This window comes from Lacerta agilis, chromosome 2 (assembly GCF_009819535.1).
Source record: "Lacerta agilis isolate rLacAgi1 chromosome 2, rLacAgi1.pri, whole genome shotgun sequence".
In the NCBI taxonomy this organism is placed as follows: domain Eukaryota; kingdom Metazoa; phylum Chordata; class Lepidosauria; order Squamata; family Lacertidae; genus Lacerta; species Lacerta agilis.
Window position 1 is genome coordinate 789603 of NC_046313.1, and position 16170 is coordinate 805772.

General features: G+C 44.7%; 1 protein-coding gene across 1 annotated transcript; it reads right to left on the minus strand.

Annotated features, from left to right (window-relative positions):
* Nucleotides 1-169: 169 nt before the first annotated feature.
* Nucleotides 170-13426, minus strand: LOC117039431 (hepatic lectin-like). Its single transcript, XM_033136542.1, has 6 exons — nucleotides 13323-13426; nucleotides 10935-11042; nucleotides 5930-6004; nucleotides 3143-3294; nucleotides 1932-2044; nucleotides 170-640 (listed from the first exon to the last, which is right to left on the minus strand). Exons 1-6 carry the CDS (start codon nucleotides 13363-13365, stop codon nucleotides 487-489), a joined length of 645 nt encoding a protein of 214 aa, XP_032992433.1. The 5' UTR covers nucleotides 13366-13426; the 3' UTR covers nucleotides 170-486.
* Nucleotides 13427-16170: the final 2744 nt, after the last annotated feature.

The window sequence follows — 16170 nt, forward strand, 5'->3', positions numbered from 1 at the left end:
CCCTGTGTGACACACATGGTGGTGCTTTGGGCTGTTATTGTTGTTTTTTACCCACTAGACTGGTCTATTGGTGAACACACACATTTAAAGGCTGCTAAAGAAAGACCTTCCTGCATGCCCACAGTGGACCTCAGTTTTCCAGAACTCAGGCAGAGTGAGGGACTACTAATTCTGGGGAGCATCACCCACTCGGGGTTTTATTTCAGTGTCAAGCCAAGCTTCAAGGTATACAAACTGAAATAGCTGCTGCTGAGGTGGCAAAATAATTACCGTAAAGAGCAGAAATCTTGAATACAGTAGTCAGCAGGAATCTTCAGTGTCAGCCAGGAGTTAACAAAAAAAATGGTCAAATGGTTTTTAAACTAAAGTTATCTTTAGAGCACCTCTTTGATTGTGTTAGGGAAGTGACATTTCTGTGTGGGGAAATCCTGCAGCGCCTGGCCATTGACCTCTGATGCCTGCCTGGGTGAAGTTCAGCCGAAGTGTTTAGGTCCCCCTGCCATGCTTCCCACTCGGCATGGGCTTCTCACAGATGTAGTAGCACAGGTAGCTGCAGTAGACGTCATTCCATTCCCCGGAACCCCAGAGATGCGCACAGTCCTCGTTCCCATCGTTATTCGGCTCCCCTGGCTTCCAGTACCTGCATTGAATGTTAAATACATTGAAAAATATCAAAAATCCAAGATATAAAGAATTTGATAGACTTCCCTCTTGATGTCTTTTTCATGGCCAAAAAGCAGTTTGGGTGGGGTGCAGGAAGAGAGATTTGTATTGGGGTCATAGTGCCTGAGAGGTCTAATCGTGCAAAAGAACTGATCCAAGTCCTCTGGCTATTAGTCACAAACAGGCCAAACCCTACGCCAAAGGATAAATGGACATAAATCTGATATCAGGAATCACAAGACAGAGAAACCAGTAGGAGAAAACTTGTCTCCTAGGACGTTCTATACAAGATCTCAAAGTAGCTGTCTTAATACAAAGGAATTTCAGAAATAGACTGGAAAGAGAAGTGGCTGAATTGCAACTCATTACCAAACTTAAAACCATGGAGAGACCTGGCATGAACAAAGACATTGGATTCTTATCTCATTATACATGACAAAGCTATCTTTAGCCATCTCACCCCTTGCTTTTTCCTTTTAGACTAATTGCAGTCGTTAACAGTTGTCAACAGGTTTTCCACACCCAGCAGCCGATCACTCATTCCCACCACCCTTCTGAGTAATACCCCTTCCCACTCTCTCACTATATATAAAGGTCTGGTGACTTCTGTTTCAGTGTATCTGAAGAAGTGTGCATGCACATGAAAGCTCATACCACGAACAAACTTAGTTGGTCTCTAAGGTGCTACTGGAAGGATTTTTTATTTTATTTTTTTGTTTAGTCACAAATATATTGGGGTGGTGGTGTTCTTGCATTGTGCCCCTGAGTTTGAGCAGGATTGCAGCACTCCACTCTTCTCCCTTATGCCATTTTCTCACTGAAATCATCTCCACTGCCATATCTTGCTGTTAGCAGTCCATGAGGACTCTTTTTCAGAGTGCCTGTGGTGGATTTCAGTTCAAAAATGAAAAAGAAGGTCCCAAGGACATACTTAAGGGGATGTAGAGTTTGACCCTTTAGAAAAGCATTTCCCAACCTTGAGTCTCCATATGTTGTTGGACTACAAATCCCATCAGCCTGGCGCATTGTCTATGCTGGCTGGGGATGATGGGGGCAGTAGTCCAACACTGAGGACCTAAGGCTGGGAACAGTCACTGTAGAAGGAAGCTTTTGGTGAGGTTATGCTTGGAGGAACATCAGTCATGTGAGAATTCCCGGTGGCAAAATTTGAGAAATGGAATGAGAAGAGAATGCCATTTCCAAATTTGTTTTGACCGCACTTGATGCCAGCTGCATAACAAAAGGGATGACAACTGCTCAGTGCTTACGTGAAGCCCGAATAGTAATTGCTGCCATCAATCCATCTCCACAGTCCTTCAGCATCTCTGTCCGTGAGGCCCATCCAATAACGGGCATTCCTGGTCCGGGTCATAAGGAAATTCTGCATAAGAAAGAAAAATCAGATAAATATGGCCGTGAGAGTACATGGACTTCCATTTCTGTTGGAAGATGACAGTTAGGAGAATCCAGAATCAGTTTCATGGCCATTGCTGTGTTGGGTTCCACAGGGTTCAGTTCTGCCACGGGTACTGCATCAGCATAGAGCTTTATGGAGCCAAAGTGGTATGACCCATGTGCAAGAAGGAGGCATCAACAGACTGGTGGTGGTCCCTAAGGTTAGCAGAAGTACGTTTTGTCGGGGGTAGGGGTGGGGGAAAAAACCAAAACAGCTCAATGAGATCTGAGAATGCTCAATGAAGCGCTGCCTGGCTGTCTGTGTGCAGGAAACGAAAGCCGGGAGCATTGGAATGGAAGCTCCTGGCAGAGGGTGCAGCTTCCTGGCTGGCTGGCCCTCTGAAAGCACTCCATGTGGCAACATTTTGTGGGCCACTCCAGCACAGAACCTGGCAGGAAGAGCTGCAGCTCAGCGGCAGAGCACCTGCATTGCTACCTGAAGGTCCTGGGATCCATCACCCGGCATCTTCAGGTAGGTCTGGAGAAAGACTCCTGCCTGAAATCATGGAGTGCCGCTGAGAGTCAATGTAGACAATCCTGAGCTAGATGGGTCATTGGTCTGACGTGATCTAAGGCAGCTTCCTAGGTTTCTATGATGTAAAGCACAGTACAGTACAGAGCACAAGTAGCCATTAGGTGGGTTTATCAAGGAAGAGACAAATCCTCCCAAGTTGAATTCACTGGGAAATCTTGAAGGCATTCAGAGCCGGGTACAGGTGTACAGAAACACATCCACTGGGCCAACCATGGGCAGTATGTTGATACAGGGGAACATCCGTAGTGGCAGTCAAACTGACTTTCAGAGACGTTTGTCCACAATTTTATTTTTGAGGAACCCCTGATAGGCATTCAGGAAAACCGCAGGTTCTCTGGAGCCCAGTTTGGAAACTGTAGCCTGCATGCCAAGTAAGTTGGAGCAAGGCAACTAAGCCCCCCAATCTCTCTGGGTGCAATGGTTTCCCCCAGCTTTCCCTGATTCCTCCAACTCCAGCACAACAGCCCTGGCCATTTCCCTTTTTTTTACCTGTTCAGGCATACTATCAATGACAACCAGCTTTGAATTTCTGACAGCGCAATCATCCCTGGCCTGTATCCAGTTAGTTTTCTGCAGGGAGAAGTAGTAGCATTTTCCATTGTGGTATTCCCATTCTCTAGTGTCAGGATTGCATGGGAACACTGAGCAAAGGAAAGAGAGACAGTATTAGCCTATGGCTTGGAAAGTAAAGCTCAGAGATGTCTGAGAGCACAGAAAGTGCAGTAGGCATGTACGGTATCTAGCTATGCAGTCGTCCATCTGTTTAGAGGAGGAGTGAGGAGAAGAAGAAGATATCTTTATTCGGCTATAAGCCCACAACAGAAGTAAAATAAAATAAAATAAAATAAAATACATTCAGATTACAAAAGCAAACACATTATGAACATCGACACAGCAATTAAAAGACTAATATACCCAGTCATCTCAATTTTACAGGTAAAATGATGACAATAATATTACAAGGCCATTTAAGCTGGAATTATTGAATAATATAATATCAATATTCTTGGAGTGTTCCATGGCGTCTTTTATATGAGATAACTGAAATCAAGAATCTAGCAACCTGTAATGTTCTTTGGGGGATCGTAAAGAGGATGGGTTGGCAAAGTGGTGCCCTCCAGATGATGTTTGAATGCAGCTCCTATGTTCATAAGAAGAGCTCTGTTGGATCAGGCCAAGGGCCCATCTAGTTCAGCATCCTGTTCTCACAGTGGTAAGCAGATGCCTATGGGAAGCCCACAAACAGCCCTCTCTGCACTTGTGATTTCCAAGAAAATTGAAGTTCAGAAGTTGGCTGCCTCCAAAAATGAACATTCTGGCTGAGACTGATGGTAACCAGCCTGCTTCCACATGGCAGTTAATTCCATTTTAACAACTGTTGTACCTTCTAACATGTCATGACAAAGATGGGACACCATCTTCCGGGGCTGCACTTCTGCACAAGTTACATGACCTGTGCAAGATTGCAGTCCTGAAAAAACACTTTATTAGGGCACAGTGCCCCAAAGAGATTGCACCCTCCAAAAAAAACCCCACTTTTCTTAGGGGGAAATTGCAGTGCTAAATCAAGCAATATTGCAGCGCCCAAAATGTTTGCCATGCTCTCACGAGAAAAAACAGGATTTCTCATTTCCTGGGACAGTTGAGGGATATGCTGTTCCCTAACTGTAAAGTTCTGTATTATATGTGAGCTTTCACAAAAGCCACTTCTGGAACTGCAGTGGACTATAGTGCAAGTTTAGTGCCCATTTCTGTGTTATTTGCTTCTGGAAAAAAAAAATCTGTTTGCAAATAATATGGAAACAAATGCTAAACTTGCACCGTATTCCTCTATAATTCTGGAAGTGGCTTTTAGATCTTGTGAAAGCTCAACTGTAATGTGAATTGCAAGTGAAGAGTGTTGTTCTGGACTCAAAGGGTCTTTGGACACCTTCAGCAAGGTGCTTCTGATATTCCTTTTATACTTCAGATCAATTAGGAGAGGTTTGAAAGCTCCTAAGAGAAATTCACTGAGGCCCATCACTGCTGTGTGAGGAGGCAGCACTCCTTAGCTTTCAAGCTCTGCTCCCTGGTGTTTGGGGGTCTGAGATTCAGGAGAACTGATCGCCCTAGAGAAGAATATAAGTTTGGGGTTGGGGGAAGTAGGCTGTAGGCAGAGACCTTTCTAACCCCTGGATCCAGCAAGTGTTAAAATATAAGTCCGGCTAGCTTCCAGTGTTGAGGTGATAGTCTGGGTGATGGGCCATTCAAGAAAACAGAGGATAGTGGGTCTGTGAGAGGGTATTTAGGAAAAAGAAAAAGACAAGAGTTGAGAGTTCAGTGAGTGAGCCAGAGGGAAAAGGAGCAAGCTGGAGAGAGAGTCAGAGCAACACTTGAGAACATGGTTAGATTTCTGTTTGGAATCCAAGGCTGTGGCTACGTGAGAAACCAGACCCCAGGGGTGTAGCAAGGGGGGCGGGGGCGGGCCGCCCCATGTTCCATAATGGAGGGGGTGACAAATTATCAAGAAACAATTTTTTTTTTTTAAAAAAAAATGCCTGCTCCGCTAGGGATTATATAGCTGTATATGAAATTTCATGCATATCGGTTAATATCTTGGCCCTCCTCCACCAAAATAGCTGTTCACTTGGCTGTTTTCCTATGTCATGAAGGCTGAAATTTCAGTTCAGGGAGCACTTACTGTTCACAACCCTAACCCTGTGGAAAGCCATCTAATTAGAATTTGATTTGATTTTGAGGTCTTTTTAGGAGGTAATTTAATTATTGTTTGATTTTATACCAATGTTATGTATCTGATGTTAGCCACCCTGAGCCTGACTTTGGCCGGGGAGGGCGGGATATAAATAAAAGGTTTTTTTATTATTATTACTTGTTATTATTCCTTTGTAAGAAAATCTGAAATAACGTAAAACCATTTTTGCCGGGGGGGGGGATCAATGGGGGGGGGGGTTGACAAGAAATTTTCCACACCAGGTGCCCCCTGACCTTCCTATGCCTTGGGGGGGGGGGGGTGTGACAAATTTAATTTTTGCCCCTGGGTACCAATTTACCTTGCTACGCCCCTGCCTCTTGGGTTTTTAATGCTGTGAACCCCTCCATTGTAGGATCGGGTTGCATATGTATTTGTAAATAAACCATATATCATAGAGACACCACAGTCTCTGCTGAGCCTCATTCCCGGAGGAAACATGAACCCTGGGTGAGAGTCTTGAACACCTTGGATCTTACACTGTGCAGGGATTGGGGTGGCAGGCAACAATATGTTACAAGACTTACATTCATAATCGTGTTCAGTTCGCGGCTTTGGACTCTCATCAATCAATTCACTCAGTTCTGATGAAAGTGTTGTTGCTTAAAATTTTAAAAGAGGGAAAGGGGGAAATGTTAGAAATTTAGAGCTGAAATGAAACATATTAAACAGCAGACATTATGATGCACGGAGGTGTGATATGGTTTATTATATTATCTCCTCTGGAGAGATGACAAATCAAGAGAGGTTTAGCGATGAAATGCTTAGTAATAACTTTGAGTGTCGGTGTCCTGCTAATTAATCAATTAACCTTGAAACAATGCCTCCCTTTCCCACACCCCTCCAAATATCACAAGGTGGTTTGAAGTTGGCATTATGCTAATTGTATAACAAATTATCTCCTAATATGGGGTGGGAAACCTGTGGCCCTGCAGGTGTGGACTGCAACTCCTGTTATTTCCGTCTATAAGATGCCCCCATGTATAAGATGCCCCCTATTTTGGGGGACTCTGATTTAAGAAAATGGGGGGAGATGGCCCCCATGTATAAGACACCCCCAAATTTTGGACATTATTTTTTAGGGGGAAAACCTAGTCTTATACATGGAAAAATACAGTATTTTATTTCATAAAACCACTTGATTGTAAACCTCAAAGTGCTTTACCAAAAGATAAAAACAAGAAAATCAAGAAAAAAGTCACAACCCTAGTTTAAAACATAGAAAAGTTAAAATACTAAAACAGTTTGAAACTGTCATCAACTTTTAAAATAATTGAGTAGACTTATCTAAACAAGAATGTTTTAAAGGTAAAGGTAAAGGTACCCCTGACCGTTAGGTCCAGTCGCGGATGACTCTGGGGTTGCGGTGCTCTTCTCGCTTTATTGGCCAAGGGAGCCGCCGTTTGTCCACAGACTGCTTCCGGGTCATGCGGCCAGCATGACTAAGCCACTTCTGGTGAACCAGAGCAGCGCACAGAGACAGTGTTTACCTTCCCACCAGAGCAGTACCTATTTATCTACTTGCACTTTGACGTGCTTTCGAACTGCTACGTGGGCAGGAGCTGGGACCAAACAACAGGAGCTCACCCTGTCGTGGGGATTCGAACTGCAGACTTTCCAATTGGCAAGTCCTAGGCTCTGTGGTTTAGAGCACAGCCCCACTCACGTCCCCTTAAGAATGTTTTAGCAGGTGCCAAAAAGAGCGCAGTGAAGCCTGCTTGATCTCAATAGGCAGGGAGTTCCAAAGTGCAGGTGAAGACCCAGTTCTTATAAATGTGGAACATGCATTATGTGATGCCTGTTGTAGTGCCAGTTCTGTCAATCAATGTGGTTGAGTGGGGCATGTGCAGTAAGTAAGATGATCTCCAAAGTCTTGTGTCCCTGACCATCAACCATGTTTGCTTGGGTTGATGGGCAATGGAGACCAATAACACCAGCAACAATGGGAACATTATGTTAGACCTTTTAAGTTTGTTTGTTTTTAAAATGATTTTTATTACATTTTCCACTTTAACAAACCAATCAAATCACATTAAATATTCCAAATTATACATATACATATCAAATAAACCAAATATTCTGCCAAATCATAATTTTTTAAAGTTGTACGCTTCCCATGCTTCAAGTTTGGAGGGCTCTAATCAACATCCAGTTTCTGTTGCATTCCATAGTCATTTCCGGTGGTTCCCCAAATTCTTTCTGATATTATCCTTCATTCTTTCACAGCCACTGAGTTATTCCCACAAGCGAGATAAAACAAACAAAGATATGTCTCTGTGTGGATTTAATGTCCATGATTCTCCTCCATAAATTGCAGTGCCTCCTCACACTCTGGTGCTTCTGTCAAATCCAAAAATCCTTGCTGCTGGCAGCCGCATCTTCACGCAGTTCCCATAAAATCCAAACTAAGGATCTGCTCAATAACTTTCCCAAACCGGCTGCATCAAACTTTAGCCTTTCTAGGGGAGGTTTACCAAATCAAACTGGAAATACAAATATTATGAGATATTAGAGGCTTGCCTCCCCTATGGCTTTATAGCTCCGCAGCCCGGTCTCGATCTCCAACATGGCGGATTTCCTAATTAAAACTGCATCACTGCCCACAAAGTCCAGGAATGTCCAGGAAATCGTCCAAAATCCCTTTAAAAAAAACATCCAGCGGCTAATGAGACTCTGCTTCTGCCTGGTATCAACAAATTGGAGAACCTTTTATCTTCTTCCAAGCAAATCACAAATCAAAATCCTTATTATGTAGTATTTTTATTTCCACACAGTTTATAATTTTAAAGCCATATTATGTCCACAAATATCCAACTTTCAAGTCTCGCTTGTTATAAATGATGAAAACAGTTCTTCTAGGGTTGTTGTTTTTTTGCCCAGTAATATAACATAATGCAGCAAAGTAGAATAACAAAGAAGGCTCACCCCCCCCTTTCTGTTCCGTTTCCATGTTAAACCTTCTTCCTCTCAGTCTTTTTTTATGGGGCTTGGTGCCCTCGTGAAGATAACGTCCAGGAGAGCCGGGCTCTCTTGGGGGCTTTCCATCCAGTGCCCCCCAGCCCCTCTTTCCTTATGGATTTGGAGCTGAGTTATTGGGCATCCGCAGATGAGACTGCATCTTCCTGTACCCCTGGGAAGATTTTGGGAGGCTGATTACTCCCATCTCAGCCTCTAATTACCCTGTGAGAGTCAGAGCGATGGAATTTTTCAGCCATCATCCATAGCACCTCAAGCGGAAGTGATATTAGACCTATTATGGGCCTCTACACAGACCAGAACCCTTGCCGGTTGCGCTTCGGTCACTTCACCGCCAGGATCTACCATGGGATGAGGCAGCCTTTTTCTTCCCAGATTTCTGTTTCTGCTCTGTGGGTCCTGGACTCTCCCAGTTCTGTCCTTTGGAGCCTCTCCCCCTGAGGCTGCCTCAGCTCTTCCAGCCAAGGTTCCCTCACGCAAGAGTTGTCTGGGTTCCTCTTACACTGCTCTCAGCTCAAGCCAGGGCTTAGGGATCCAGCCCCTGGTCATCCAATATAGTTTCACTTGAGGATACCGGATATTTCTCCCCTGCTGCCCCGTTTCTGACACCACAAGCTAGAAGTTCACCCCACAGCATCCTTGTTCTTGCCATCCCTTTCCAGCCTAGCAGAACATGGACAGTTACTCTCCCAGGCTGTTGCTTAGCAACTTGGTGAGATGGGGTGGATGCTTCAGAGAAGAGAGTGTGGCCTAACCAGGAGACATGCACGACAACCCATCCTGCTCCTCCTGGCCTGGGAAATCAGGAGACAAGAGAACTTCAATAATGTGCCACCTGCATGCAATATGCCACCTTTTTCGGTGTGGGCAACTTGTCGCTGGCTTTCCATCCCTACCTCTGCCCCTCTCTGCTCTCTGCCCTGCCTTCTTACATCAGGTGGTAAAAGCCCTCAAGGAAAGCAGGAAATAATCTGCCCATGAGATTCAGCTCTCTCAACAGAAGAATCTAACTAGTGCTGTGTTCTTCAACCAGAGGCCCTCAGACCACCACTAGGGTGATGGGAAACGTAGTCCAGCAACTTATGGGGACCATAGTTTGAAGAACCCTGAGTTAGTAGATGGGGGCCAGCCAAAGCGCCACCCACTTCATAAGGATGTTGCACTGGGAAGTTTTGGGGAGAAAAGTGACAGATGATGGCAGACTGCTATTCTTTTCAAAGTTAAAAAAGCCCTGCTGCTTCCCCACCCCCACCAGTGGCAGGTCTGTCTCTACGAACCCTTAAAAATACCCCAGTTGCCAAAACAGGACCCCCATCAAATAATCACCTGTAAATGGAGTGGTAAATGTTGGCAGTGGATTTTTGCCTCCCACTAGACTAGTGAGGAGGAATTGAAGAACCTTTTAATGAGGGTGAAAGAGGAGAGCGCAAAATATGGTCTGAAGCTCAACATCTAAAAAACTAAGATCATGGCCACTGGTCCCATCACCTCCTGGCAAATAGAAGGGGAAGAAATGGAGGCAGTGAGAGATTTTACTTTCTTGGGCTCCATGATCACTGCAGATGGTGACAGCAGTCACGAAATTAGAAGACGCCTGCTTCTTGGGAGGAAAGCAATGACAAACCTAGACAGCATCTTAAAAAGCAAAGACATCACCTTGCCGACAAAGGTCCGTATAGTTAAAGCTATGGTTTTCCCAGTAGTAATGTACGGAAGTGAGAGCTGGACCATAAAGAAGGCTGATAGCCGAAGAATTGATGCTTTTGAATTATGGTGCTGGAGGAGACTCTTGAGAGTCCCATGGACTGCAAGAAGATCAAACCTATCCAGTCTTAAAGAAATCAGCTCTGAGTGCTCACTAGAAGGACAGATCCTGAAGTTGAGGCTCCAGTACTTTGGCCACCTCATGAGAAGAGAAGACTCCCTGGAAAAGACCCTGATGTTGGGAAAGATGGAGGGCACAAGGAGAAGGGGACAACAGAGGATGAGATGGTTGGACAGTGTTCTCGAAGCTACTAACATGAGTTTGGCCAAACTGCGGGAGGCAGTGAAGGATAGGCATGCCTGGTGTGCTCTGGTCCATGGCGTCACGAAGAGTTGGACACGACTGAACAACAACAAAGACTTCATTTACCCTTCCCTGGAGACCCCGAGGCAAGGACTTGAACTCTTGGCGCTTCGGGTCAGATTTCCAAAAGTTGGCAGCACTAGGACTGAGCACAAATCAGCTTTCACTTCCCTTCATTTAGTGATTTTGCTCATTTTTGTTTAGGCTGGTATTGATAGTTATTTTTCTATCTAGTTTAGTCAGATTGATTCAGCACCCTATGCCATTATGAGCAGGGCTGATTATTGTTTTGCCAGTTGTGCTAGAAATATTTATATTGAGGGGCAGCATAGAAATCTTTAAAATAAATATATAAATTCATCCATAGTTATTAAAGAATAATAAACCAACACATACACCTCCCTTTGTTTCTGACGGAGCCAAAGTCAAGAAAATGTCCTTTACAGATGAAATGTTTTGAACGATAAAGAGGGAAATGGTCAAAGTACCTTTGGAAAGAGCCACAATGAAGAAAACAGCAGCTCCCAAGATAGAGACCAGCAGCAGGATGCAGATGTGGAAGACCGGCCTCCGGGTGAAATTAAGGTAACTTCTTTCTTTAAATAAAGAAAAGAAAAAGAAGAAAAAGATAAAGCCATTGTTCCATGACCCCTGGAATCATGCCAGGACCTCTATTCCAACAGAGTTTCCAGCAAGTGCTTTGAGCTGAGGATACGCACCCATGGTGAGTGCCTTGTTAGGAGTGTTCCGCTGGGTGCCAGGCCCCTGCAGTCGCTGGATGGCGCAAGCCTTAAGATCTAATCTAGCTCTGTGCTAGATGGCAAATGGGTGGGGCCCCTCACTCGACTCGGAGATAGTTGGAAGGACAAAGCCTGAATTGAGAGTTGAGAGTTGTTCTGGTGTGAGCTAGAAGCAAAACAGCAAATGGGAAGCAAGAGGGACAGAGCAATGATTGATTTCTGTTTGAATCCAAGGTTGTGGCTACCGGAGAAACAAGACCCTTGCTGTGAACTCCTCTATCATAGGGTCCGGTTGTATATATGTGTAAATAAACTATATATCATAAAGACACCAGCATCTCCGCTGTGCCTCATTTCCAAAAGGAAACACAAGGTCCTGCAGGGTAAGCGCCTGGGATCCCTGGAATCTTGCACCCTTCAGAGATTGGGGTGGTGTGCGACGGCATCACACTTGCCTTGGTGCAGCCTTTCTTGCTATCTTACTGCACTTGCATGATGTCTTGGAACGTTCATGGCAGAGGCGTAGGAAGGTCAGTGGTACCTGGTGCAGACAATTTCTTGTCCCCCCCCCCCAAATATTGTTTTTGTTTTGCCTGCAGAAATGGTTAGTTAATATCTTGACCCTGCTCCACTGAATTGATATTTCAGCCTTCACGACAGGAAAAGGGCCAAGTAAACAGCTATTTTCATGGAGGAGGGTCAAGATATTAACTGATATGCATGAAATTTCATATATACAGTGTAGCTATATAATCCCTAATGTAGTAAGATAAGACCTTTGGAGCAGGCATTTTCAAAAAAATGTTTTTTTTTTAAATGAACTGCCCTAGTAGGGCAGTAATTGTTCCTTGATAATTTGTCACCCCCCTCCATGATGGTAATGGGGGTGACCCGCCCCCACACCTCTTCCTACGCCCCTGGTTCATGGTTCACTTTCTTGAAATATCAGCTGTGCATGAAGGTTATTTGCTGCTTGCGGTGCAGTTGCAGTCGGCCTTGTGTTGGTTTTGTGGAGGGAGGGGTTATTTATTATGAACTAAATCTTGCACTATGGTGGGGTTAAGAAACAGACATGCCCACAATAAAGCAGCAGTCTTGGGGGGGGGGGCTGGAGTCAATTTGGCCCCTCCACCACTGATTTCCTTAGCTGCTTCTGTGCCCGGCAACCTGGCCTGAACATTAAAAGAACCTCTGGATGGCCTTTTTATTAAGCATTCATCTGGATTTGCTGTTACAAAGCTTACAGGTCTTTATTCAGCAGGCATCCTTTGTTTGCAGGGAGGTTCAGTGACAAAACTGAATAGGTACCACTCCAGTGGGAAGCTAAATGGCATTTCTGTGTGCTGCTCTGACTTTGGCTGGCAGGAGTGGCTTAGTCATGCTGGCCACATGACTGGGAAATACTGTCTGCGAAAGCAGAGGGGCACCGGCTCCCTCGGCCTGTAAAGTGAGATGAGCGCAGTGAACCTAGAGTCGTTCGCGACTGGACTAATTGTCAGGGGTACCTTTACCTTTACCTTTTCAGTGACAAAAGATGGACAAAGGATTTGCTTGTAGGGTGATTGCAGGTCTTCCCATTAGCCATTTGTTCACTGCACATTTTTCAGTGCATTTCCACCTGTCACTTTCTTAACCATAAAAGGTCTTTTTTTTAAAAAGTGAATTTGTTGCAGTAAGTTGACTAGAGTGCTTTAATTCACGTTATTTGTGCAAACCTCAATTTCCGGTAATGTATGTGGAATCAGTATGTGCTCAGCTCCCTAAAGTAGAATAGTGAAAGCAATTATTTCTTGACCCATTAACTCCATCTTGTCTAACACCCCCCCCCCCCACTTTGCATACTTTCAATACAGACTTAATAAGCATATTTGAAAGCCTGTTGGCTGAAAAATAAATCTGTCTTGTGGCATTAGACAAGCACATATATTGCAGCACAGAAAACAGGGAAAAAACAAAAGGCAGAACAAACAAACAGATATATAAATGAACTATTGGACAAGGCACAATAGAGTCAAATAGACATCTGAGCCAGAGACTTCCTTGACACAGTCCACTCTCTTAACTGTGACAGAATTAAGCTTGTGCTGCTGTTAACAGTGCCAAGGAGGAGGAGAAAGAGGAGGAGAAAATATTTACCTTTATATGTCCGGAAGTCATCTTGCATTTTTTCTTCCTCCATCTTGCAGAGGTCCTCCAGATCTTGACTTTCCAAAATGAGGACTTTACAGTTTACCTTGGGTATTCCATGAGAAGAGTTAATCTGTAACCTGCAGGGATGGCAGAGACCACAGCTCTGCCCCTCTGCCCTCAGCCTGCCTGCCAGTTTTTAAAATGCAGCCACAGCTGAAACATCCTTCATTGGACTGTGGTCCAGAGAGTTCATAGAAAATATTGTAATGAATTTAGTGACTGTTCAAAATCTTTGTGGGTAGAAATCAGTGCTATAGTCTCCTTCCATGAAGTATCAGCCGTGATCTGAATGGGCAGTGTGTATGTATGTATGTATGTATGTATGTATATGTATGTATGTATGTAAAAGGTAAAGGGACCCCTGACCGTTAAGTCCAGTCACGGACGACTCTGGGGTTGCAGCACTCATCTCACTCTATAGGCTGAGGGAGCCGGTGTACACCTTCCGGGTCATGTGGCCAGCATGACTAAGCCGCTTCTGGCGAACCAGAGCAGCGCACGGAAATACCATTTACCTTCCCGCCAGAGCAGTACCTATTTATCTACTTGCACTTTGACATGCTTTCTAACTGCTAGGTTGGCAGGAGCTGGGACCAAGCAACGGGAGCTCACCCTGTTGCGGGGATTTGAACCGCCGACCTTCTCATCAGCAAGTTCTAGGCTCTGTGGTTTAGACCACAGCGCTACCCGCGTCCCATGTATGTATGTATGTATATATGTATAAATAATTGTATTTGGAAAGGTCCCAAGGGTCATCTAGTCTAACCCCCTGCAATGCAGGAAGCTTAACTCAAGCATCCATGGCAGATGGCCACCCAACCTCTGATTAAAAACCTCCAAGGAAAGAGAGTCCACCACCAGCTTTGTCAGAAAGTTCTTCTTGATGTTTAGTTGGAATCCCCTTTCTTGTCACTTGAAGCCATGGGTTAGAATCCTACCCTCCAGAGCAGGAGAAAACCAGTGTGATCCATCTTCCATGTGGCAGCCCTTGAGATACTTGAAGATGGCTCCCATATCTCCTCTCAGTCTCCTCTTTTCCAGGCTAAACATCCCCAACTCCCTCAACTGTTCCTCATAAGGCTGGTTTCCAGATCCTTGATCATCTTGGTTGCCCTCCTCTGCACACCTTTCAGCTGGTCAATACAGGAAGCAACCATTTTACATGTGTCCACTTGACGCACTTCACATACATGCTTGCTTCTGGCGACCCAGAAGTGGCTCCCAAATGGAGCTGGAGGCGGAACAGGATGGGGTGGGCTTATATGCATGCTCTGCTGATGCACACGGGGGTCAGGAACAGAACCCCTGTGCAAAATGGTTGCTGCCTGTATCCTTCTTAAATTGTGGTGCCCAGAACTGGACACAGTATTCCAGGTGTGGTCTGACCCAAGGCAGAAGGGAGTGGTGCCACTTCTTCCTTTGACCTGGACACTCAACATCCGTTGATGCAGCCTAGAATAGTGTTTTTTACTCCTGCATCACACTGTTGACTCATATTTCATGCGGCTCAATGTGGTGCCTTCCACAGTTCCAGTTACAGGTAGGTAGCCGTGTTGGTCTGACATAGTCAAAACAAAATAAAAAATAAAAAAGTGTGCATGCACACGAAAGCTCATACCAAGAACAAACTTAGTTGGTCTCTAAGGTGCTACTGGAAGGATTTTGTTTGTTTGTTTGTTTGTTTTGACTGTTGACTCATGTTAAGTTTGGGCCTGGGAGTAAAGGGGCAGGGCCCAGGGGTTAAAAACCAGAGCTAGAAACCTGATGGTGTAGAACAGGCATGGGGAACCTTTGCCCACCCTCCAATGTTTGCTGGGTGATGGGAGTTGTAGTTCAGCAGCAACTAGAAGGACGAAAGTTCTCCATATCTGAGCAAAAACAAGGAAACTGGAGGAGGGAACTGTGGCTCTCCACAGGTTGGATTGATTGATTGATTGATTTCATAAAATTTATACACCACTTTACAAAGGAAAACAAATCACAACTTTGAAACATAGGAAAGTTTAAATACTAAAATAGATTAATGTTACCTCAAATTTCTAAGCATCTGGCTAGGCTTGTCTAAACAGGAAAATAGTACAGTGCCTGATTTCAACAGGCCGGGATGTCCAAAGTGTAGGTGCTTCAACACTGCTCCTCCTCTGCTGCTCCTCTCTCTCTCTGATTTCTAGCCATTGGCAGAAATCAAGATCAGGAGGTGAACACAGTTGAAATCAATAGTCCTTGTTAGTTTAGGCTGCAATAAGTGTACTGTAAATATTATTACACTTTCTAATCTGGAAACAGATCACTGTTACACACACACACACACACACACACACACACACTGGTACCTCCCTCGGTTTACTAACTTAATCCGTTCCAGAATCTGTTCCAGAACCGAGACACACTTTCCCTAATGAGGCCTCCCGCTGCCGGTGCCCTCCCACTGTTCAGATTCTGTTCTTAGACTGAGGTAAAGTTCACAAACTGGGACACTACTTCCAGTTTTGTGAAGTTCGTAAACCGAATTGTTCTTAAACAGGACTGTTGTTAAACCAAGGTACCACTCTCTCTCTCTCTCTCTCTCTCTCTCTCTCTCTCTCTCTCTCTCTCTGTGTGTGTGTGTGTGTGTGAGTGAGTGTGTGTGTGAGAGAGAGAGATGTTTTGCTTTCTACTGATCACATTTTTGGTCGGTAAGCCCACTCTGAAAAGTTCATAGAAAGGGGTGGTGTAATAAATCCTGAAAATAATCATGTAATAAATGAAAGGTGCAACCCTATACTTGCGAAGCCCTGGTATGCCAGAGGAACTC